This window comes from Ciconia boyciana, chromosome 2 (genome assembly GCF_034638445.1).
Source record: "Ciconia boyciana chromosome 2, ASM3463844v1, whole genome shotgun sequence".
NCBI classification, from domain to species: Eukaryota; Metazoa; Chordata; class Aves; order Ciconiiformes; family Ciconiidae; genus Ciconia; species Ciconia boyciana.
This window is the reverse complement of record NC_132935.1, coordinates 118854865-118880256: the sequence shown is the minus strand read 5'-3', so window position 1 is coordinate 118880256 and position 25392 is coordinate 118854865. Positions and strand designations below refer to the sequence as shown.

General features: G+C 44.7%; 2 protein-coding genes across 9 annotated transcripts in view; one reads left to right on the top strand and one right to left on the bottom strand.

Annotated features, from left to right (window-relative positions):
- TRAK1 (trafficking kinesin protein 1) overlaps positions 1-8924 on the top strand; it is a 139090-nt gene extending 130166 nt beyond the window's left edge. For 6 of the 8 annotated variants that reach the window (XM_072853752.1, XM_072853753.1, XM_072853755.1 and 3 more), the window contains exons 16-17: positions 978-1080; positions 5975-8924. In XM_072853752.1, coding sequence (XP_072709853.1) covers positions 978-1080; positions 5975-6773 — 902 coding nt within the window. In that variant the 3' untranslated portion in view covers positions 6774-8924. Of the gene's footprint in view, positions 1-977; positions 1081-5974 lie in introns of those variants that run through there. The other 2 variants (XM_072853759.1, XM_072853758.1) reach the window with 2 other exon arrangements.
- Positions 8925-18085: 9161 nt separating this feature from the next.
- Positions 18086-24665, bottom strand: CCK (cholecystokinin). The gene is made up of 3 exons (XM_072851426.1): positions 24284-24665; positions 22461-22718; positions 18086-18331 (listed from the first exon to the last, which is right to left on the bottom strand). The coding sequence occupies exons 2-3, from the start codon at positions 22714-22716 to the stop codon at positions 18195-18197; spliced, it is 393 nt and encodes a 130-aa protein (XP_072707527.1). The 5' UTR covers positions 22717-22718; positions 24284-24665; the 3' UTR covers positions 18086-18194.
- Positions 24666-25392: the final 727 nt, after the last annotated feature.

The window sequence follows — 25392 nt, the reverse complement described above, 5'->3', positions numbered from 1 at the left end:
GACCACTGCTAAGTTTGGTTACTAAGTAAGAGAACCTATGCAATCATGATATCTTTGACGTAATATTTAACTCGGGGTGTTTTTCAACCAGCTTTTCAGATGCATGGCTCTTAAATTTTGTAGTTATTTTGCAATGGCCACAGCTGCAATATACATCAGGTTGGTATATCCACAGAAGTAGCTCTACTAAGAAGAAAGAAATTGGCCTAAGTCCTTCATTTTTTAAATTATGAGCGCTATTGCTTCTTTCCCAAATTACTGATACACTGACAGAGTGGCATCTTTACAGCCATGTTTGTGGGAAAAATGCTTTACTACACTGTTTAAAAAACCTGCTATGTTGTGCAGCTGAGGGCATACATTCTTAAAGAACCTAAACACACGCACAAGAGAAGTGTCACAGATGTACAGTAGTGGATCCAAAAAACTACCACTTTCCTTACTGTGGATGTGAAAATCAGAGATAGAGAAACAGTACTATGTGTCCGTCCCCTCCCCAACTTTTTCAATCTGTGTTCCTGTAGCAAGCTGGATCCATTACTGAGAAGTAATGAGGATACCTTTTTGTGGATCAATCTAAAAGCTGAAATGCATGAGCATTCAGAAAATTTTAGTGCTCCTGAGCTGGTACTAGAAAATGCTGCTTGTAATTTCCACTGATGCAAGCTGCTAGTTTAGATGAGGACTGCCTTGTCTAAATTTGTTCTGAGCAAGACTTATCTGCAGTAGTAGTGATCATGGTGATCATGGGGAAGTTGCAGCAGACCCTTTTAGCACTGGCCTTGGAGTCCTAGATGTGTTTGTTTTGGAGAACAAGTGTTTGTTACAACACTGTAGCACTTCTGTATTTCACCTTTCTTGCATTGATCTTGTCTCAGGTACCTCATCACTTTTTGCATCTGTCTTATCAGCACACAGAAGTTTGGTTTTCCCCTTTTCTGTGTAAAATGCAAAGAATTTGCTTTTTTTTAATTTAGTACCTCATCCTGGGAAGTGCATGTCACAAACCAACTCCACCTTCACCTTCACCACCTGCCGCATTCTGCACCCTTCTGATGAACTCACACGAGTCACACCAAGGTAAGGGTTTCCTGTGACGGCAAAGCCTTCAGCTCTGTCAGTTTTCCCTGTAAGGACATGCAAAGTAAGGGCATAAGCAAAAGCATTAGCCACATTGGTGAATTACAACACACCCCCAAATTATTCCTCCCATTTTGAGTTACCTCAGCCTGATTTTATTTGAGGCATGTGTAATGTCTTAGCCAACCAAAATATCGTTAATTTTGTTGTCTCTAGTTAAAATATTGCAGGATCAGACATAACTAAGTTGGCTTCCGATATCCAAACCTGACTACTTGATCCCAAACTAGTTGCAGTCCTCATGTGTGAATGTGCAGAATGTGGTCTGTCACAAAAAATATGAGAGATTTTTCCAGGGAGGAAAAATCTAAATCTTTGGCACAGAAGAAAAAGGGATGCGCAGGTAAAGAAATCCAGGAAGTACATGAGGAACGGAGGCAGAAATATGCATTGATCAAAACAGGGAGCCATCTACTTTGTTCCTTGGTGTAATTGTTGGAAATGAGTTCGTAATAGCCAGGCTGAAACTAATGAACTGGCTTAATAATAGCAATTGGCATGTATAGGCAATACATGCATATAGAAGGCAATTCTATAGCCTTACAGAAGGTGAAGATCTGAGAACCAGAGGGGGTGAGTGAATTTCATACCTAAAGAGGGAACTTTCCTTCCTTAGCAAATCAGTATTTAAAGAACGTTTTTTCTGTTCAGAAGGACAATGCCTCATCCCTTTCTCTGCCCCTTCCAGCTCCTGTGTGGGAGTGTACCATTGTGTAGGTCCCCATTCAGAGATAATGTGTCTAGAATTGTTTAGACATGAGATGAGCACGGATTACCTAAGGAACGCATGAAAAGTAAGGGTATTAAATATGAAAACCTGTGAGATGGAAAGGAAATGGATGATGATTAAATGTAATTTTTCTGCTTCCCTTTCTGAACAAAGTTAGTTAGTTGTGGCCTGGCTGGTTTTTCTTTACTGTTTTGTCTTCCTCTCCCCTCAACACTGTTACTGAAGAGATTCTTCTATTTGGCTGCAGTTCTATTTTTTCCTTCTTATTGTTGAATTGCTGTTAATTGTGGTCATAATAAACTCCTTGATTACGTAGGTTACTAAATCTAACAAATCAGCCATAACTGACAGCTAAATTCAGTACATTTTCAGGTGCCTTAGCTATGCCCAAGTTCATCATTCATTCAGGAGGACAAAGAGCAAAATAAACAATATGATGTTTTCAGCAGACATATTTAAGGAGCTCCTCCTTACCAACTATAAATGATTCTTCACAGGTCATGTGAGGAGGACGAGGAAACTGCATTATGTCTCGTTATGCTGAGAGGAGGTATAGGGCAGACGCTATGACCCAGCGTGGCAGGGGGTGAGCAACACTGCCAGCAGCGTCTGTGTTGGCAGGGTCATGTACAAGGAATGCTAGTGTGTGTGGCACCAGCTAACCCAAAGAGTTTTGATATTCACCTACCTGGTTGCGTTTTAACCTAGCCTCTAACCCAGGTGACGCTCTAACCTGACTAAATTTCATCTAGCTAAATGAGGTGCTCATTTATTTGTTTCTTTTCTCAGTCTAACTCTGAAACTGTCACTGGGCTGAATTGCTGAGGCCAGTTTGAGTCTGTTTCTGTGGTTGTGTCCAGGCTGCTCTGCAGTGTTGGTCAGTTTGATGGGGAAAATATTTCCTGGTTAAGGCAATACCAAGATGATCAAACAAACAAAAAAAGCAACACCTACATAACAACTGCTTTGTTGCAGGGATGTCTTGGTTGTTTTTTTTTTTTTCTTTTTTAATTGCACTGTAGTGTGTACCTGTACCTGTGCTGACAAATTAGTAGAAATACTAATCTAAATATCTGTGCAACTGAAATCTGGAGCTTGAAAGAATGAAGCTGTTGGAGTTAATAAGCCATTGGAGTGCTGTAGTTTTCATCTAGCGACTACGACATCTTAGAAGCCTGATAATTAAGACCCTATGTCTGGGTTTCCAAAATGTACTTGGTCGTACCCTGTAGGAAGTCAGTTCACACAGTAAGTTCTCTTTCTTTTCCCTCCCTCATGCTTTTCAAGACTTCTTCTGTACTTCTGTGTGTAGCTAGTGTGGGAGATGCATCACAGTGGCTGTCACTGCTCTTTAGTTCCACCAAGAACTGGAATCAGAGCTATGAAGATGCAGCTTTGATCAATGTTTAAGAGAAGAATTGTGAACTAACTTCTCCTTTCCACTCAGCCTTGCCTTCAGAGTGCGTGTGTGTGCTGCTGCGATGAGCGTGTGTGGCCTCCTTAGCTCTGCAGTGAGGAGTCCTTCTGCCCTGCCCCTGATTCAGTCCAGGCAGAATGAAGAGGACGTAAGGAGAACTTGCCTTAGCACATCTACCACATGCACTGACAGCCACAGCACACGGGGGGGTGCCAGAAGACCAATTCCAGAGCCACTTAGCAAGGCTGCTTTGCAAATTCCACCACTCTTAATACTATTTTTCTCAAACGTGTTTCATTGCAGCATACAGGTAGGAATATATGGAATTACTCTTGTTGAATTGCAACTGCAGGGTAAAAAACCTTTGGCAGTTTCACTTGCTTTCAGTAGAAGTTAGTACGGTTCTAAATTACTGTAGAGATCATGTTGGTCAGATCCTGTTTAGCCATGGAAAGAAGACGTGACTTGAGACTTCATAACATCAGGCTAATATTTCCTTAATTAAGGAGTGCCTTAAAGATGCTGACTTTTAGAAGATCACTGGACAAAAACTTGTAGTGTTATATTAACTCGTGTCAGCTGATCACTATATACCATTAGATGAAGTTCTAAGCTCATCACAAACTGGCTCAGAACAAAACATTCCAGGATGTCTAACCTGACATTCACAGTAGTCTTGGCTTCCCAGAGTTCATTAACGTAAGGTGAAATGAGACTGCAAATTCCAGTCAAGACATCATCTAGGCCCTTTCGTCCATATGGGCAAAAAGGATGCAATTCATTCATTGGCCTGAGGCTTCTCTACACCTGGAAATCCAACCAGATTGTCTCAGTGTGGCTTTTTGATGCATTTCTTGGTACAGAGAACCCAACTTAAGTTGTGTGCTACAGCTGAGCTGATCCAACAGTGTGGTTCTCATGAAAAGGGAAGATCCCACTCTTTCCCTGTTCTCCCCCACTCCCAGCCGCTTAGTTTTCCTGCTCTCTTGCATTGGCTCTGGTTTTTGTCTGACTCTTTGCTGAGTGTCTTCTACTTGCTAACCTGGCAAGGTGAAGGGGAAGATTTCCTTCTTTGAACAGTGGTGAGCTCTCAGGTCAGTTAATTCTCTGTTAGCATCAAGTGTTGCATTGTTCAAAACCCTTTAAATGCCATTAGAGGGGACGAATCCATGCCTAGGAAATACTATCATGGAATTCACTTTTTCTTGTGTGTGTGTGTATATATATATGTGTGGCAAAAATAATCATTTCAGCATGGTTAGAAATAGTTGGAAAGCTTTTTTTAAAGGTGCGTGGAACCCTTGGGATTCTCCCAGATAGACATGAATTTGGAGTGTCATGGATGTCCCACGTGCCTTGTTTCTGGAATAACTAAGTACACCATGCCTTATTCAATGAATGGTGTACCTTGGACTGCCATAAATTTTGAGCGGGAATTATGCACAGGTAAACATACTGTGGCTAGCCTGATCTATAAGGAACAAGTTTTTTAAGGATGGCACTGTAGTGCCAGAAACACTCAAGCCTCAGTGTCCATGAGATCTCGTATTGTGGCACAAAGGATTTGGAACGTCTCCTTTGTGTTGGTAATTCTTTGGAAATAGGTGCTGCATTGAGTCTGTGTTCATTCAGATGGTCAGCTTATGGGGAGAAGATGGTCTGTCAGAATGAATGTTATTTGATATGCCTCAAGAAATCCCAGCCCCTAATAACTAACAGTAGCATGCTTAAGAAAACAAAATGCAGTAAGATAGCACTAAACATAAGTCTGTAATGTCTGCCACTTGTTCTAAATGTACAGATTATTGCCCATTTAACATTTCCTTGTCAACTGCCTGTCCATAGTTTGAGAAGAAAGAACTGGAAGTGGGGAGCAATTTAGCCATGTTTCAAACTATAGAAACTAATATTTTACCAAATTAACAGTAGAATGGCTCTTTGTCATATTTGGTTTGCTGCAGAGTTATCAGTTACCTATTGACCAACTGACAACCAAGAGCTTGACTGTTTTTCCTCATCTCTTTTGATGACTATTCACACCACTGCACATCTCCATCAAAAGTCAGAGCCCCCATCCCCTTCCCCATAAGTGAAAGGAAATTCAACAGAAGAAGGGAAGAAGAGTTTGACCTTACAGAAGTGCATGTTGGTGACAATGCCAACTTCCAGCAGGTTTGCTACAAATGCTTCTGTAGCAAACATGTTCCCCTGCTCCCTTGCCACTCTCTCTGCTATGACCCAGCAGTACTAGAAGGACTAGCAGTTCTGTGTGCTCAGAAGTGACACTAAAAAGTAAATCTGTCTTGCTTATACCATTGGTCAAGTCCCCCAGTTTCCTTGTCTCATGCAAGCAACTGGGAGTTGCGACAGCGAGTAGATCAAGAAGCAAAACTGAAGGCGTTGATCACAAACCTGTCAATTTAATGGTTTATCAGAAGAAATGTGGTGGTGGTGAGGAATGCATTAATCCCATGAGACTGGGTGGTGAAGTATGCAAAGTGGAGAGATGTGTTTTGTAAGAGATGATGTTTTTGCACTTGTCATCACATTTGCAAGGAGCTGGGAACTCTTGTTTCCCGTGCACTCTCAAAATGGATAATTGGCCCTGTTCAGGGTTAAAAATCTTGCTTGCTGTAAGTTTTAATTCCTTAGCAGAGAGAATAATTTGCCTGCTGTTTTGCTTTCAGCCTTAACGCAGCACCTACTCCAGCTTGTGGCAGCATTAGCAATTTGAAAGGCACTCCGGTGGCTACTCCCTGTACTCCTCGGCGTCTGAGTTTGGCCGAATCCTTCACTAACCTCCGGGAATCCACGACGACGATGAGCACGTCTCTGGGACTGGTGTGGCTGCTGAAGGAAAGGGGCATATCGGCAGCAGTGTACAATCCGCAGAGCTGGGACAGAGCTAGCAAAGGCACCCTCCTGAACACGTACCCCCCTAAAATGGCAATCATTCCTTCCACTCCACCAAACTCGCCTATGCAGACACCTTCTTCATCCCCTCCATCTTTCGAGTTCAAGTGCACCAGCCCACCTTATGACAACTTCTTGGCTTCAAAGCCTGCTAGTTCAATCTTGAAAGAGGTGAGGAATAAAAAGAACATCAGGAACAGTGAGAGTCAGACTGACGTGTCTGTTTCCAACCTTAATCTCGTGGACAAAGTCAAGAGGTTTGGTATCGCCAAAGTTGTGAGTTCAGGGCAAACGTCAGCTCCTCCTCTAACTGATGACCAGGGACCTCTTCTCTGTGGGGCACAAGGACCAGTGAGGGCCCTTGTTCCTGGAGGCCTGGCACCAGACGGTCTCCCATTGGGCTGCCCTGCCGTGACCAGTGCCATCGGGGGCATCCAGCTGAACACCGGCATCCGAAGGAATCGGAGCTTCCCCACCATGGTGGGTTCCAGCATGCAGATGAAAGGCCCGACATCTCTCACTTCGGGGATCCTCATGGGAACCAAGCTCCCGAAGCAAACTAGCTTACGATGAAGGACTTTATTTTTACAGCTAGTCTTTTTAAATAAAAATACTCAGATTCTTTCTCCGATCTTCTTTTCCTTTCCCCGCCACCTCTTCATTGCCTCTTGAGTTTGACAAATCAACTTTGTGCCTAATGGGAGAAATGTGTAAACTTTGTATAAAATGTGTAAATATGTACCAGATCTATTGTAACTAATTGGATTATTTTACTGTTCAATTGAGTGCAAAAGGCTCTATGTTACGATTGCTGTATTAAGGTTAACTTGCTAACCTTTTGAAAAGGTTTTTTTTTTAAGATGCACTGAAAAAAAAAAGAACAAAACCAACAAAAAATAACTTGACTAGGAAAACGTGAATTCTGTAGCTAGCCTAACTTGAGTTGAAGGTGCATGGGAAGCTATTGAATGTGTTTTGTGAGATCTCACATCACTTGAAGCATGGGAGCATTTGTGCTTCGTTAAATGCTGAAAAAAGCCCTCAGTTTAACGTGGTAGTTTTAATTTTGCTTCGGTAGATGAGTTGAGCTGAGTTATTGGAGTGCCTGGTTATTATGCCTGAATGGATGAAACTTTTTTTTTCTTTTTCTGTTCCGTATTCTCCTCCTGCCGGAGGTGCTAAACTTGAACTAATACTGTGTTGAGGTCAGCAGGCCTACTGGGTACCTGGAATATTGACATATTCCTACCACCGCTGTTTCATTTGGCATGCTTACACTCTGTGTGACTTCTTTTTTTGTTTGTTTTGTTTATTTTGTTTTTCAATGCTGCACTGGATTGTGGAAGGGAAAATGCTTTACTATGTGTTGCTGCCACTGAAACACACTTTGTCAGTGCCCCCAAAGAAAACAGTTTTCACAACTCATGAGGTAAACATGGCAGTGACTTCCTAGAAGTCAAAGTTGCGGAACAGATTGACAGATAAGAATGTTATAAAAGAACATGTAGCAAAAACAGTATTAGGAAAAGGTGCGCCCTTGAAACCTCAGCAGAGAACCACAAAAAACATTTAGTAACGGAATGGTACAAGCTGGAAAGAGCAACTTGCAATCCTCATGCTGATCTTCAGGTTTCATGCATGTTGAGGACCATGGTCTTGTAAGCAGGGTGAGAACATTCCCCACCTATTTTCTGTTTTCTTTTCTCAGAGGAAACCTTCTTCATCCAAAGTTGGACCTTAGCAGAGGTAAAAATATGGGAAATGCTTTATTCCACAGTGTGTTTAAACTGAAAAAACACCTCCTAATACCAAACATGTAACGCCCACTTTTTCAGAAAAGAAACAAAAGACATCACACAACCTTTAGTTACAGCTAGGCAATCCTAATTTATATTGCAATTTTTTTCTCTGTTTCTCCCAAACTTCTGTTGGGTGCTTCTAGAAAGAATTGAAATGTCCTGGAACTGGAGCAGACTGGAGAGAGCTTGTTTCTAGAGCTGAGCTGAGACCTGTATTTTATTGGAAGGGGGATGGAGAGGAGTGGAGGGGGGAGGGTTTAACATCTGCTTTCTTTTCCTTGCGCTTCTTGTGAGACCTAAGTCAAGCTCCCTGTTTGTTACCGTAATCACACTACACGTAATTGCCGTGAATTGCCGTTTGTACCAGACTGTTACTAAATCATTAGCACTGATAATTTCTTGTATAAATGAAACTGTCTTTTAGTCTTTGTGACGAGAGATAGGTGGGTGGTGGTTTGTTTTTTTTTTTTTTCTGAATGAAGTAGTTATTGCGGTAGTGCTATGGACACTAAGGATATTTTTTGAGAAAGAAAAAACACATCGGTCATTTACTGCATGTGTTTGAAGACTTCTATTTATTCTATGAACTTAAAATGTTTTAGTAAAATGTCATCAGCTCTCTTTGCTGTTGTATGTGTGCACTTATTGCAAGTAAATTTAAGTATCTTTTTATTTGAATGTATCTTAAAACAGTAGCTAGAATAACAGTTGATTCTGAAAAACATCATGGACTTAATGGACCATTTTATATACCCAGAGGAAGAAAGCAATACCATATGAGAACTTAAAGTGTAGATGTTAATCATGCAATCGGGAAGTATTATTTAGCCTTTAAATAAGCAGTAGGAGCTGTCCACCCACCGGAGAAAGCAATTGTAACACATCAGAAAGATGAAATTTAAATTTTTCTTCACTAATATCAATAAAATAACAGAAAAGTTGCATTGTTTTCTATTATTCAACTTTTTTCCTGTTCTTTTAAGGTGATAAATATTCCACCTTGATCCCTTGCTTTCATCTCTCGGTCAAAGCAAAATAAGAGGCCATCACCAGGTTTGGTTTTTAAATTCTGAGACACAGGAGTGGTTGAAGAGTGTTGAGATTTTCAGATTGCTGGAACTGGTGAAACTTAGGTCAAAACAAAAAATATAGAAGTGAATGCAGTTTTTATTTGAGTTCCAAGAAAGAAGAATTCAATGTTATGTGGTTTGTGTAGTTTGAGCAGGAGAGGGGTGTGAACTCTCCTGCTTAATATGATGCAAAAACTATATATAGTGACAAAATGTGAAAGCACAGAGTAAGGAGGAAACATCCTGTGTCTTCCAAGAGGCAGAAGTGAGGTCTGCTGTTTGCTAGTATCTTTGTTACTGAGGGAGGAAACAGCCCACTGATTAAAGACCGGGTAATGAGAAACTAAAAAAATCTTGCACGTGTGGTGAGAGCTAAGTAGTGGTAAAAGAGCTCCCTGGAGGAGGAGGTAGTCAGGCACTAAATCATAGAAATCATAGAAAGACTAGACAGTCTCATATGTTGAGGAGAGGGACGCGTGTGAGGTTGGGAGGGAAATAATACCATTTATATCACATACTTGCTACAGAGAGAACTGGAGAGCAGTAATGCCAAAATAAACTTGGAGGGCTTGCATTAGTATGATGCAGTGCCACACAGCTGCGAGAAAGGCTGATGCCATGCTGCACTGGGCTCACCCAGGGACTATGTCAGGGAGTACAGACTCATTCTTCCTGTCTGCCCAACTCTGAGCCTGGGGGAGGCTCGTGATCAGAAAGTTAATGGTTAACAGGAGGGATTTGGGGAGGACTAGCACAGTGCGTCCAGCTCTCCACGCCTGAGGACAGGCTGAGTTGAACAAGTGCCACTCCAGGGAAGGGGGGCAGCTGAGGCTGGTCCACAGGGTGCCGATGGCTTTAGGATGAGTAGGATTTGGGATTCAGTTAACTCATGGGAGAGTGTGTACATGTGAGATGGGAAGGAAATCTGGAAACCGTCACAGATGTGTGTAGAAGAGAGAGCAAGGAGGGAAGCCCTCATAAGTACTTGTAGTGGGACCTAGTAATGAAAGTTGATGCTTAAGATTTAAAAAGAGAAAAGTTCTACTTGGAGAAAACCGCATTCTGTTAGTGATAAATACCATATCAGGTTATTGTTTGGTCCATCTGGACCTGATCTGTCCCACTCTCCTTTAAAAAGCAAATATTCACAGAGACGTGAGCCTAGAAGGGCTCCCACTTAAACTGGAGAGTTTTGCCATCATAGGGTCTACCTGCATTATCTTATTGCAAGACTGTAATATTAAGACATGAACATTTTGAGGAAGATATTTTCTCCTATTATAGCAGAAAAATAAGATTTTTAAATAGTAATTCAGACTAGATAAGTCCTTTTTTTACAGGCTTATATGTTTTATCTGGATATCGCAATGGACAAAGTCAGGCGCTGGTGGCCTCATGTGGTGCCTTCCTGGGCCTTTGGGAGGGAGGACGCAGCCCCACAAGTCCAGTTCCCGCATCCCTTCGGCTGTTGCCTTGGTTAGAAGCTTCAGCCCCTGAGCTCATTGACAGTGCAACCAGGGGACAAGTGGCAGTGGTGTATGAGCCAGGAAAGGCAAAAGAAATGAATGTGCAGCAGAAAATGGGAAGGTAAAATTACTTGATTGCACTTAGGAAGGCTTGTAAGGCAGTTGTGTGAGTGATGAGAATTAAGTGTAACGCAGTTCCCTGCATGGTTCTACACCAGCCTGGCTGCTGCTGTGCTGGGTGGCCCTGCAGAAACCCACCTCCTGGGGTCCCACCTGCTTCTAGAGGGGGGTGTTGGTTGTATAGATGTGTCCAACTGATCTTTCACAGCTTACATAAACTAATTGTAAACCCTCACAAACTGCAAAACAAATGTTTGCTGGTTCTGCATAAACTGTTGCCTTACGCCAGGTAGCCTGCTGTCCTTGATCTTATAAGCTCTGTGTGTGGTGGAATTTCTCCTGTCCCGGCAGTTCTTGCTGTACCTGCAGTAGCCACTGGCTTCTCTCTGCTTCTCAGAGAAGGGCACCCCAGTGCTTCCCAGCACTTCCATGGCTCTCGGAGAGCTCTTGGAAACCGCTTGCCCACACAGGGTGGGAGCTGGTCTGCCGCAGGAGCTGCTGTGGTGCCTGCGGTGCAGCCAAGGCCTGCGTTCTTCACTGAGAAAGGAAAAAGTGAAATACTCCATTGGCCTCCACACCGGGTAACCAAGGATCAGCCCTCATCTTTGACACTGCATGAGCTTCTAGCCTCTGTTTCTGTGCTGTCACATGGCTCTGACCCAGGAGGCCGAAAAATCCCCGTGACACTGCCAGCATTGCAGTTCTGCAATGCTCTGCTCACTTCTTGCTCTTTTCTCTCCCCGCAGCAGCAGCCCTATCTGCATGCAACCCGGGCCTGGGTTTGCCTCCCTGCCTGCTCCTCGTCATGCAGGAGTGCTGGCTGTTGTTTGCACAGCCCTCTCAGCTGCTGTCACTTCTCGCTGAGCTGTACTGGGTGCTGTGGCACTGTGGTCACACTCAGGGTCCTGGGTGAGTTTTGTATAACACAGGAAGCATCTTTTTTGGGTATCCCCTTTTTACATCTTTTCTCCTTCCCAAATTAATAGCTTTTTTTCCCCCTAGCTCATCCTTGCTGGTGTGCGTGAATGCTCCTGCAGTGATCTAAATCTTTGGCTTTGGTAAGAATAAATATGTGGGGTTTGTTGTTGGTGTTGTGTTGTTATTTTCTGACTTCCTAAAAAGTATCCAGAAGGATGTATGTAATGCTGGGTTTATTCACTTCTTTGTTTGGAGATACGCATCTTCTGGGCCAGCCCTGTGAACAGCCACACTGTTTAATAAGCGAGTGCATGTGGATCTACTGGCTTTCAGGCTATCATGTGTCTGAAGGTGAATGATAAACCCAGCTTTCCTGAAGGCCTGGAACTCTAGGGAAACTTGGGTTTTATACAACCATGAAAATCCAGAGGTTTAGTATTCACTGAAGGCCCTACAGAAGAACTGGGCTTCAAGGTTGCGTTCCTGGGAAAGGAAAACTGATCAAATACCACATTGACAAAGCAGGCCTCAGCAAAACTAAAGAGGGAATAAGTGCGGCCCACTGAGGTCAAAGGAAATCAAAGCTGAGTCAGGCCAAACTCTTCAAGGTACAAAAGGAGCAACTGGAGATTGTGCAAGGGTAGGAGGTCTGCCAGGGTGCAGGACCGTTCTCTGTGAGATGCTTCACCGTAGTGATTTCAGTGGATTTTGGAGGAAACACCCAGTTTTTGCTTCTGGAAACAATGCTGGTGTTTGGAGAGTGTCTTAGTTTCTCTTTCAGGACAGTAAATTATGCCACAGGGTAACAGACTGCATGAGCCATCTGGAAACTCAGCTGATGTATTTAATGCACTCGGATGATTTCAATGCAGAACAGAACTACTGCATAAACTAAACCTCAGAAGGCCAAATGGCTGATGAATTGGTGCCTCTGCTCTGAAATGGTCCTCCATCCTTGCAATATCCAAGTATCTCAGAAACTTTACTGGATGTATCTTCACTATACCACAGCAAGGAACATGGTCATCCGCCTCTGAAAGCTGGGTTGCAGGTGAGAGGAGGGTGAGGTGCTGAGAACTATGTCTAAGACTGGGCTGTGGGCACATAGGATGTTCTTTGGAGAGCCACGACTGGTATTTCATCCTTTTGAGACTCTTCCCTTCTTCCTTTCGCATGTCTCCAAAGCACTGGATGGCCCCACAACGTGACGCTGTAGTGCACGTTGTTTAACAGTTGCTCCCATTTTCCTGAACACATTTGTTGGCAGCTCCCCACATCGAATTGAAAAGTCCAGCAATGTCGGTGAGATGTGTCCTGCCTTCCTCTGGTACAGACAGGATCTGCTGCCTGTAGCTTGTATTCACGTTCAAGAATTAGCATTGTTCAGCTGTGCTACGGCATCTCGCTGGGCGCCGTTCAGACCTGCTTTAAGTCAGTTAACAAGCCAAGTGAGACCATGGAATAGCAAGAAAAATAATAAAAGGCCTGAAAGTTATTGGTGTTTAGCTATGTCCTTAGCTGTAATGTAGGCAGTGGGCTTTCATGTGAGAATGGCATATACTCAAGAAGCCGATAATGTTTGTATTTAAAAGATTATAGAGATTTTTGTCCTGCTGAAATAGGCTTCAAGCTGTGCTGAATCCAATTGCTGTTCAATTGACACAGGCATTTAGGAATGATTAAAGCTTTAACAAGTGCACAGCCAGATTTTTTTCTTTCTTTAAGAGAATTTTAATGAACTCACGGGATACAAAAATCAAACACACCAAAAAGCCTTTCAGTGCTCTGCTAGGACGTTATAACATTCGTGTTTTGTCTGACTTGCAAATTCCTCCGCTCAGGCCACGGAGAGGGACCGCCTGGTTTGTGCTCGGGGTGCTGGAGCTCGCTGAAACGTGCAGAGCTGGGCTGCAGCTGGGAACATCTGGCTGTGGCGTGTCCCCAGCCCAGCCTGCCTGCTGCCCCACGTGCAGCAAGGACGGAGGGGCCGGTGATGCAGCAAAGCGTGGGAGAGCAGAGCAGGATCCACACGCATTCCCGTAACGCAGCACACACTGCCATGAGAGGAGACTGTGGTGCAAAGGGCAGGCAGGAAGGCACGCAAATTCACCTTGGAAAACCAGCATCAGCTCCAGTGTCTCCTCATAGCCAAGCACTGGGCTCTGTGAGCCACATGCTGCTTTTTTGTTTTTAGCACTTTTTGTTTAAAGCATATGAAATACCAGGGCAGATGAGACTGTTCAGGATCAGGAGCATTGATGTAGCTGAGCTTTCTCTTACGCGCTGCCCCAGCTCCCAGGAAGAGCTGCCTCGCTCTTGGATGGCTGCTTGGATTTCCCTTCACTCCCAGGAGAAGCACTTGCAGCAGCAAGTGCTTTTCTACCCTCTTTTCATGGCTGCCGTATGCATGGCCCTGCAAGGGCAGAGCCACAGGCTCTTCCCTGCTCATTTATGTGGAGTTTGCAGTAAGCTGCTCTGTTCACAGAGATTTGCCCAGCACCTGTTTTGAAATTAAGTTAGTAAAGCTGGAGCAGAACTAATTGAATCAAGTGCATGGAGAAAACAAACTGTCTTTAAATGCAAAAATGTATTGATTTGCTATTTTGCCAGTGTTAATTTAGCCCCTACGCATGTGCTTCCATAAAGATGCATTGGAGTAAAGCTAAATTAAATGTCAGAGAGTTGGCAGCGCTAGGAAACTCACCTCCCAGGCAAGCACCAGGAGGCTGTGCCAACATGCTGCTGCGTGTGCTGAAATCTGCAGGGCACTTCTCAGCCCAAAGCCTTTGCTGGACTCGGGTCTCGTGCCCAGCTGCAGGGGCTCCATCCCCGGGGCTGCTGTTTCCCTTGGGTTAAAACAGAGCAGCTTGGAGGCTGGCTTCACTAATGCCCTGGCCTAATACCCTTCACTAAAGTTCTCTGTGAACTTTGCAGCTACCAGGGTTGCTTGACTTTCCCAGATTTGCTGTCTGCCCTGTTTAGCTCTAATAGCACCTCCAGGTCGGCTGGGAGCTGAAGGATGTCTCGGCAGCCTTTACAACCTTTTCCCATCTGGGAAATTTCTCCTGCTCCCAGAGGAGCAGGTGACTGAAGTTTTGAGGAGGAGGAGGATGTTGCTGAGCAGCTTACAGCCAGCTCCCCCTTGCCTCCAGGAACAGTGCTGTGCCTAGAGCAACAGTTCCTCTTATCTTAATGACTACTACAGTTGTCCCCAAACCAGCTCTCCTGTGAGCGTTAAGAATGAAGAAGAGATGTCCCCTGCAGCTACAAGTTTGTATCTTAGCAGCACCTGAAAAACCGTGTTAGTCCTGAGCTGGGTTTTAGGTGGTAAAGAAGGGCTCTGGCAGAATTTAGGCCTATAGGTCCTGACTTGCAATGCTGAACCGCTCCCTGCCCGAGCTGCGGCTCCCCGAGGATGCCTCACCTGAGCAGGGCTGTGGCTGTGCAGCTTTGCGTTGCCTTGGGGTGCGTCTCCATGCGGATTTCTCAGGGCTGGGCCGTTCCCCACCTGCCTGAAATCCAGGTGAGGTTTAGTAGGAAGCTGTTTTCTGCTAAAAGGCAGAGGGACGGGTGGACCCAAGAAGCATCTGCAAACACAGCAAACAGTGGCAGGATCAGGCCATCTGCGAAGCGCACTTTCGTTTGATAGTTAATCAACGCCCAGTCAGAAGAGGGCCCCCACTTACCCGTACGGACTGGATAAAGCCTTCAGTCTGGACACAGGGAACACAAATGAGATGAAATGGTGTACGTTTTCAATTCTCATTTGGATGCCAGGTGAGTCACCACCGCAAGTCCCTTTATTCCCCTGGTTTATTTTACAGCACTGGTACAGCTTAAATATTAAAACCAGCATGTGCAGTGACTGTAAAAAAAATTAGACCAAGCTTTGTCTGAAGCTCTCCGGCATCCAGGAAAGGTGGCAGATGTGATTACTTACAAATGTCACGCTGGCGGTGGGCTAGCAAAGAAAAATAGCACTTTCTCTTAATCACTTTCAAAACCAGACAAACTTTGCTTGCAATTGTATCACAAGGAGAAAGCAGATTTCACAGGTGAAACTACTTTTTCTGTAATTGGCATTTTTGTGATTTGAAATGAGCAAATGGCTGGTCAAAGGCAATGGTGGTGGTAGCTTGGCAGGGGGGGTAGCATTATTCTATGCCTGGGAATGGTGCCTTGGAAGTTACTCACCTGTTGGGGACAGAGAAAGTCCAACCCTGATAACTGCAAGGGCAGTGAAGCCCCCCCAGCCACCCCAGGGACCATGAGCAGGAGTTTTGCAGCGCAAAGGACGGGGCTGTGGGGCTCCTCTTCCCTGGGAGCCTTGTGAGCAGGCAGGTGGTGAAACCATTTTACGTGTGGCAGGCAACAACAAGCTGCCCTGGCCTGGGGGAGCAGGGGAGCGACTTGTAAAAGCCCCCAAAACCGTAAAAGCCCCCAAAACCATCGCCTGGCTCCACTGAGGGCCACGCACTTTCATAGACATCTTCAGAGACCTTCAGAAGAGAGAGTAATGGGAGGAAACCTCTTTGTCTCCATTCCCCTGCCTGGAGGGAATGAGACAGAGGAGGAAAAAAAAGGTTTGGGTTTTTTCCTAATGACCAACATTCCCCAATAATAAGGCTAGATTTGTAACATCACACATACCACCCCCCCCACCCCCCTGCAATATTACAATATTACATCCTTCTATAAATAAGCCAGGGATAGAAACATTTTTAAATGCTGTTTGAACATTCCTGTCATTAAGTTAAAAGACAGCAAAGTAGAAACTTGGTTTTCTCCCAAGTTACTTTTAAAGATACATCACTTTGGTGGGAAATATTTTAATCTATGCATTTTTAGATTAATTTGTATTTTCCTCAGTTTAAAAACAATAGATTAATAGGTTTTAATCTATTGTTTGAAAGTTTTGGAAAAATGAGCACTTTGGACTGTTTTCCGGTGGGAAATAGTCAAAACTAAGGAGAGAATTCAGGTGTTAAGGGACTCATTACATTTGGAAAGGAAGCGAAAAAAGCCAGACTAGGTGGCTTGGAAACTGGTTGACTGGAAGGAGCTTAAGAGGAGGAAAAGTTCATGCAGAAAAGCAGTTCCACATTTTCAAGATGTGATCCACAAAAAGAGATATTTGGTGTTGCTAGAGAAGAAAATTCCCTGTTACCATTTTCTAAAGTCTTTCCTTGCAGATTTCTGCGGTGCTGTCTGCTCTCCCAGCTGCTGTTGGGAACACCTCCTCAAAATGTTCCTGTGTTCAGTCCTTGGCGTAACCATTTTGATTTGTTTCCCAATCTTCTTGGGTTTAGTAGAATTTTGGTGTAGTACAGATATTTTCTGTGTATTATTTTCTATGCATTGTTTTCGCCTATTAACTGCTGTAGAAATCACTACAGAGGTATTCACCTGCCTCTTTCCTTTGGCAAGCACCTGCTTTTCAGTATGTGAAAAATGCATTCCTTTTCTTGTTAATGCACATATTCAGGAGAAATTCTGTGAATGATGCAATGCAAAATCACCTCCTTTTTCAGTTTGGGGAATTCCTTAGAATGTGAGAACCAGCTGCTGAGGCAGACCCAGGAGCCGCAGGAGGGGCTACCTGGGGGGAAGGAGGAGAGTGCAGGTAAAACACCTTTTGCAGCGGCAGGAACGACTGCGAGGGGACTCACCGGACAGAGTCCCCAGGGTGCCGGTTTTGCACAAGCAGGGATCACTGCCCGGCTGCGAGTGTGGGGCTCTCTGCCTGGTAAGGGCTGGGCACAATCTCCCTCCTTCTCCCCATGGCGGTGGGCGATAGCTAACTCGGGCTGCCTCTGTGATCCTCGGGAGCGACCCCTTTCCTTTTAGCACGCTGTGGCTAGACTGCTCTGATACCTCCCCCCGCTGCCCTCAGGATCATCCTCTGTTCTGTTCAGGGAACTTTCCTTGCCCCCTCCCCGAATGAATGCTTGGCTCACCACACGGCAGGGAATGCTCTGTTTATTCCATGACTGGCAGCCGTCAGCAGAACTTTCACATTTAGTTCACAATATAAAATAAATAAGCCAGGAAGATGAAACACGTTGGTGTCGTTCCTCTTTTAGTTTTAGCACTGTTGACTATTCACTACAAACGCGTGGGCTTGGTGTATAACTCAATCCTTTACAAAGGGGGTCACCATGAAGATAGCTGGCCTTTTCTGGCAGCATTGCACTGTTGTGTTTATATTTGGACAAGTTCCCCTTAGAGTTCACAGCTATTGGGACTGTCACAAGATTTCCCTAAAAAGTGGCTCATTTGTCTGACTACTTGGCACATGGAATATATTTATGTTGCAGAATGAAGGCATTTTCCTGCCTCTCTTTATAGTAAGACACCCAGCAACATGCGGTGACAGGACAAGAAGGGATAAGTGAAATCATTTTAATATAATATCAGTGTATGAGAAACAAAAGAAAGAAAAAATTTTCTGGAAAATTCTGCATATGTATATATTACATTGTATAGTCTTACAGACAAATTTACATCAAATACATAATATATTTTAAAACACTGATTCGAAGAGGACAACAAATTAATTTTTCTCTTTCTGTACAGACATGGGAGTGTGATTTTTTTTCTGTTGCTATAGTTTGCTGTTCTTTAGGAGGAGTATTCGTATTCTTCAGCACTGCGGCGTCCAAAATCCATCCAGCCCATGTAGTCTCTGTCATTTATCCTGTGCATAGGATCAATGCTTTGTACCCTGTTTCCCATAACTGAGAGCCTTCCAGAGGGACCTAAAGAAAAAGCGTTTGGGAGAGCAGAGAGTAAGTGGACACATTTTTCAGGTTCAACCATTTTCTGATCAGTTTTGTACTCATTAGCAGATGTATGGAATAGTTGAAAATGTTTGACTTAATACAGACCATGTAACACCATGTCATGTCATTGGGGAAAATGTCATAGAAACATTATGGGCATAATTTACAATTTTTATTGTAAAATAAATAGATCATTTTCTCCCTCCTGGCTGCCGGGAGGGAATAAGGGTGCATTTCTCCTTATTCCTTCCTATTTCACCAGAGAGAGAGAGAGAGAGAGAGAGAGAGAGAAACAAAGTCCAGACCATTTCTCACTCTTCCTGTAAGACCACACCCTTGCTTGCTGGTACTGCGAGAGTTGCTCTGGAGGCAAAATAACTCTGCTTGAGAGCAGACTCAGGCCTGAGACAGGACTCCGCCACAGTCCCGTGTGGCTTGAAGAGCCATAAATGTAAGTAGAGGAGCTCTCACAGTGCAAATTCAGTAACAAGCGGGGTAGGGTTATGAATCCCAGGTTTTGCAGAGAACTGGGAATAGTCCTGAAATTGAGAAAGTTGCGGCTGGAATTTATAGCTAGAGATGTTTATTGCTGGAATTATACAGGGGTTATTACTATGTCAGTGATATTTTCATGGCTTATCCAAAGCTTTCATAACTCCTTTCACAGCAGGGTTGGATGCTGATCTCTGATCTTGCCTTAGCCTTTCTGTCATCCTTGCTTAGGGCATCAAAGAGACACAAGCCATTTGCAAGGAGAATTTATGCTTTTAAAAAAGGGCTGAAATCCTCCGTTTTGACATCATCACATTATGTAACTAAAAATACAGGGAAAGGTAAATTACTTCTCTCCATACTCCCTGAAAACAGCCAAAATTGACATATGCCAATAATTAGATTGAGCTTAAGCCTTGAGTGAGGAAGGAACAGATTAAATATATCAGTATTCAATGCAGACTCAGACTTGAGGAATACTTGAACCAATCAAAGAGGAAAAGCAGCCCAAATCAAACCCCACAAATCCAAATCTACGAATTGCCTTGCTTATGGTTTCTTGTGTTTTGAAGGAATCCTTGGTGACTCTGTGATTTTACATTTCAAGGTTTTCCTCCTATAATGATTTATAATGAACATGATCCATTAAAAACAAAAACAACTTTATTGTTTTGTTAGTGGTTGCAGAGGGATAAGAGAGTTAAAGGTACCAAAAAAAGAAACCAGCCATGTTTTAGACATTTACCTAAAACAAAATGGCAAAAAAATTCATTATCTCTAGAAAAGAATGTCTACCATTAAACACTCAAAATCCATGAAATTCACATTCATAATTCAAAATACGTAATTAAGTTGATGAGAATGTCTTCTTGGCACTATAAGCAGGCAGGACTAAGACAGCGCAGAACCATCACTCAGATGTTTGTATTCAAGAGACTTCCAAGCCTGCAGTGACCTGTGGGCTGTAATGGTTCCCTTGGTGTCGTTATGGTCTGGCCTGCCAAGGGCTCCTTAGAGGATAGTAAATGTGCGTTGTCACTGACTTGACAGCTACAGCATCTCTTCTACGTGGTGCCAGATTCATGCTGAAAGCCTGCCAGTGAAGTTAATTGAAAGCTAGGGGTCACAAACAGGAAAATTAATTTTGTAACAGCACCTTAATTACCTTGCTTCAAACCACCGGAGATGTCCTGTGGATACTGCAGAATCAATGTACAGCAAACGTATTCAAAATTGTAGCAGTTTGGCTATGAGTCCGCCATCTAGCCCTAACCTCTTGAGAGAGTTTAACTCTCTCACTGTCTTAACTAGAAATATTGTCCAAAATCAGCCTTTCTATTAATCACAAGGGCAAATGCCATCAGTGATGACTGCTAACACTAGCAAATGCCCAGACTCTCTTTCCCTCTAGACAGAATTTCCCAGTGAGTACTATGGTTTTGATAGGTTAAAAGTGACTAATACAGCAGATGTGAGCATTCTGCAGAGATTTCTGAAGTGCTGCCCAGAACCTTTATGTTAAATGAGAATATAATATTTTGATGGGAACACTGTATGTATTGTTATAAATTAAGTAAATACTGTTTTGTCCCTATAAATCTTCTCTTCTGTAACTAGCAAGTACCTCTACAAACCAGAGTCCAACTAGCCTAGTCATGTCACAAGAATCCCATCATCTGCTAACAGTCACTTTGTAGAGTTAATTATATATGTCAGTTAACATGTATGCAGGAAATTCTCCCTCATACTAATGCTTACCAAAAAGACATGTTAAATCCAAAGTGTTTTTTTCACTTCATCTGGTTAAGCTATTTGGAAACGTCAGCCAGATATTTAAGAGAATATAATGGCTACATAAACTAGAATGGGGAGTTCAGCTTCCATGTAGGTGGGTGACGATGACTACACTGGGGAAAGGTAACGAGGATTCTGCTTTGTGGACTCCTGCAATAAGATTCTTAGTCAGTAAAAGCTTTAACTGTAGTGCTGAATTATGGCATTTCATATCTGAATTCTCTTTCCGTTAGATTATGTGAACTGCTAAAAGAAGTTCCTTAATGGATATTGTGCAAATTGGTAACATGAGATGAAGCGTCTTGGACTATATTAAAAGTGGTTCTTTTTCTGTTGTTTCTGATTTGGCCCTATTCTATGTACACAGATAAAGGTGTATGTCTGCATATGTAGTGCATAAAATACATGTGGCATCTCTTAATTGCAGACCGCCATCAAAAATAAGAATAGGATTATGCCTAGCATAGAGGTCAGCAGTGAGGCTATCAAGAGGGAAGGGTTAAATGACCTGCATAAGGCTGTGTGGAGAGACAGGAGAGGAGAAAGCTCTTACTCATAAACTGAATTTTACCCTAAGCACAGTTTGGGACTGGGAGTGAATTAATTTCTCAATGTCTCTATGTCCAGGGAATCCTCATTACTGCCTTCCCCTCGAGCCCTCTTTGCTTCCCAGATGTCCTCTTTCCCTGCAGTAGGGTGGATAGACTGGAGTGAAGCTATCACAAGTAAACAAGGTTGTAGTGGCTTTTGTTGAGGTTGGCAGTCAAAAGGTCACAGCAATTAGGCTGCCAATGGTGTTACTCTATTGAGATACAAAGCAACACAGAGATGAGACAGTTCAAAAGGAAAAATGTTTTACTGGGGGCAGTTTCAGTGGGAAATGATTTTGATCCTTCATTTTTACTGGTAGCACAGACGGCATGTGTTTGTGTCTATGTAAAACATACGCTGTAAGATGTCAACAAGGACAGCTTTACTGTTTCTCTTGCTAGCTCATGTATGTAATACAATTGTTTCCTCAAGTGACTAATAAATCCCATGAGAAGAATGAAGCCCTTTAATTCCACTACTCTACCGGTGCTTCACGCCCTTGTTACAAACGCAGTGCCACAGAGGTTTTAAGTAACTGCAAGATTGTGTTCCCAGGCTGCCTGAGACCAAAAACCTAACAGCAATTGACGTGTTTTGAAGCAAATGTGCTTTTACTTATCACTGCTTTTAGTTATTGTGTTCATAAATGTGAGTTCTGAACTTTCAAAACCTTTCACACTTTTGTAACTTCCTCTGGGAACAAACACACAGAAAATCCAACACTCAGATTTCCCTGGTACAGGTACTTCTGGCTGAGGTGAGGTTAGCCATTTGGTCTGTATTTAGCCTCAGAAAAGTTTTCCTGCTCTTCTAACTTCTAAAAAGGGAGGGAGGAGGTTAACTAAATGAAAAAGTTTGAAAAAAAATGCAATTACTGTATTTTATCTGAGATACAACATGTTGAAAAAACACCAAAATAATTATAAGGCTATGAAAATAGTAAGTTAAAAATAAAAGCTGAACTATGACCTGACAGGTAGGTTACATTTTCTTCAGTTACCTCTATGCAGCTCTCAGTCAGTGGCTGCTATGTCCAAATCCTTTTTGGAGGACTTTTGCAGTAAGTAAGAGAATGCTCTCTACTTCAGGAATAACCAGGCAAAATCTACATCCTATCCTCTCTAGGAATTCACACTAGATGACGACAGGCTTATCTTAACATCTAGGTATCCCTGCAGGAAATTCCACTGACACAGAAGTAGGACAGTAAGTAAGCTATAACCAGTACCTTTTCTGGCTTGCTGGAGATACTTGGCCAACAAGGCGCCGATGTTAGCTCTCTGGTCGATGCTTCCATCCAGCCGTGGCACAGATTTCAGCGGGCCAGCAGATGAAGGGGCACGGATGTGCCGGTGATGTTCTGTCAAGCTCTGCTCAAGCTCAGCAGCCAGTGGATTCCCATTGTGCGAGCCCACAGTTTGCTGTCCGAAAGAGCTCGCTGAGAGCACAGCAAGGAACACGCAGATGCATATACCACTGTACATTGCTGGAGAGAAAAGGAATGACAGGCTGTTAAAATGACCAGACTTACTACGTTGTATGTTGTCCCTACCCCCATCTTCTATTGGGGGTGCTGGTTTCTGAGCAAACTAGGGTTGTGGGTTTTTTGGTTTTAATGCAGCTAACTGCGGGATCTGGCTTAAGTTGGCAGACACGTACGTGAATAGTTAAATGACTGTTGGTAAGAGGAAGATACATTGGAAGGAGCAAAACTAATTTACTGTAGTATGTGCTATGTCTACCTGATCTACTCTATTCATATTTGCTTTTCTTCTTCGGAAGCTGTATTTCATTAAAACATAAGGGAGACGTATCCAGCTCTGTGAAAAATCTCAGGATTCAAACACTATTTTGTGTACACTATATTAGTACTATTTTGCGGTTGTACTAAGATCTGCTGTTATTACAAATACCCAATTTTGACAAGTTCTCTGAAGAACCTTTACTCTATCAACCCTTCGTTGGTTTGAACTTTAGTGTTCAAGAGGTTTCACCTTGTCATACACAGAAAGAAAAACCAAAAACTTGTCCCAAGGAAAGAAAAAACAAAATCTAACACCCCTTCCCAAGCATCCGATCTAAAAGCTGAGGTAGTAAAAGCTGTTTAACTGAAAGCTGCAAGAAATAATGTGCAACTTAACAATATTCTTCATGTAAAACAGAGAATTCAAGTGTAACATTTTTTTTACTGCTTCCTTAAACAAGTATTAGACAAAATGATGTCATTTTACTAGGTTGTTTGATCATATAAGCTGAAACAGTATTTTTCTGGAAACACAGAAATTACTCTCAGTTACTAGGAAAAACAAGGTACCTTTTACTTAATGCTATAGGGGTAATTTCTATTTATAAATATGCATGAATTATCTCATCTATATGAGAATCTTTGAATCGTTTTAAGTTTTTGAACAGTACACTGAACGTAACCTTTTAATTTTAAAAGAGGAGAAAATCAGGTTTATTTGCCCACCATGTACACTAGGTGCAAAACATTTGTGATGCATAAAGTACGCTTTGTTAGTATTGTTAGGAGATGAATAAAAAATCTCAAAACGTCACCCCAGCGTGGTTATTAGTGATGCACCACGTAGGTTTTGGTAGGGAGAAACCAAAGGCGCGTTGCATCCTTTCCACAGGGATCTCTTTTCAACCGACCCGATTCCCGTATTTTTTACGCATATATATATTCATGTACACGCTAACGACTCCAACCACACAATCTCGTCCCAGGCAGTTGTTTCGTTCACGGCGTGCTGGTCCAGACGGACGGCTGCCCCGGGCGCGCACCGGGCGGCACGCCGCCGGGCACCCCCGCGCCCCGCACCCCCTGGCCCCGCGCTGGGGACCGTCCGGCGCCGCTCCGCGGTACCCCGCGCCCGGCCGGGAGCAGCCTCAATTCCTCTCCGCCCGGCCGGACCCGGCTGCGTTTCCTCCCGCAAACGGCGGGGTGCCTTCAGAGCCGCCGCACGGGTAAGCGCCAGCCACCCCCGTTTCCCCCGCCGCCCCCGGCAGCGATGCAGTCAGAGGAGGGGACCGGCAGGTGCTTCCTACCTTTCCGCTGCGCTTTGCCGAGGCCGGACCCGAGGAGGGAGGGAGCGAGGCCTGTGTGTGCCCAGGCAGGGAACTTAGGGGCGCCTCAGCCTCGGCTCCTTAAATAGCGGCGGGCGCCGCGGCGGTGTTTGCACAGCTCTGACGCAGGCCGGGGCCGCCGCCCGCTCAGCCCCCCGCTCCCGCCGCCCCCCGCCGCCGGGACCGGGTGTGCGTGTGCGTCCGTATGTGTGCGTGGCCGTGTGCGTGGCCGTGTGCCGGCTTCTCGGGGGGAGCGGGGCTCCTTTCCCGCCCTCCTGCCGGCCGGCGCCGCCGCGGCGCTGTGAGGAAACCGGAGCGCCGTGAGGGGCTCGCCCTGCCCAACGGTCCGGCCCCCGCCGGGCGCTCTCGGCTCCCTCTGGAGGGAAACGCTCGCCCTGGGCACGGACAAGCTAGAAACACAGGCTGGCTTGCATATTACTAAAAAAGTGCTCCTGGCTGGGGTGTATACCCACCCTCCCGCCCAGCTACCACGGCGAGAAGCGTCTGGCGGGGCTCCCGCCCGCAGCAGCAGCAGCACCGGCCGGCCGGGCCGCCCCCCGGGCTGCGGCAGGCGAGGCGGGCTCAGCCTGGCCGCGCTTGTTGGCGGTGGGAGGTGTGGGGCCTGGGGGTTTGGGTTCCTCTCGCTGCAGCCTCCTGCGACCTGAGCCCGGCGGGCACAAACGCCTCCAGCCTCCCCTCCCCGGGGCCCTCCCGTTCGCCTTTGCTCAGGAAGATGGGGCGGTCGTTTTATTTAAAAAAAAACAACCCACAAACACAAAACCAAGGATGATCCCCCCCAGAAAGCCGGGGATGGGGACGCCTTCGACGTGGTTCTCCTTCACCGACCCCCAGAGCGACGCGTCTTCCCCGGCCGCTGCGGGGACCGCTGCCCCGTCCCGCAGCCCAGCAGCGATGCCCGCCAGGTCCCCGCAGCCCTCTGCGCTGCGCGGAGCAGCCTCAGACACCCGCCCTCCCTCCCGCCTCCTCCTTTTCGGGGAGGGAAGGAAAGCTCAAGCCCGGGCTGCCGCGGCGAGGCTGTGCCGGGACGGGCGCTTGCCACGCCCGGGAGGGCTCGCTGGGGTAGCCCAGCC

Excerpts from the sequence above, each read along its gene's own strand:
- CCK (XM_072851426.1), bottom strand. The coding sequence starts at position 22,716 with ATGTACAGTGGTATATGCATCTGCGTGTTCCTTGCTGTGCTCTCAGCG. Across the intron at positions 18,332-22,460 it reads TCTCCAGCAAGCCAGAAAAG|GTCCCTCTGGAAGGCTCTCA; the intron begins GTACTGGTTATA and ends CTTTTTCTTTAG.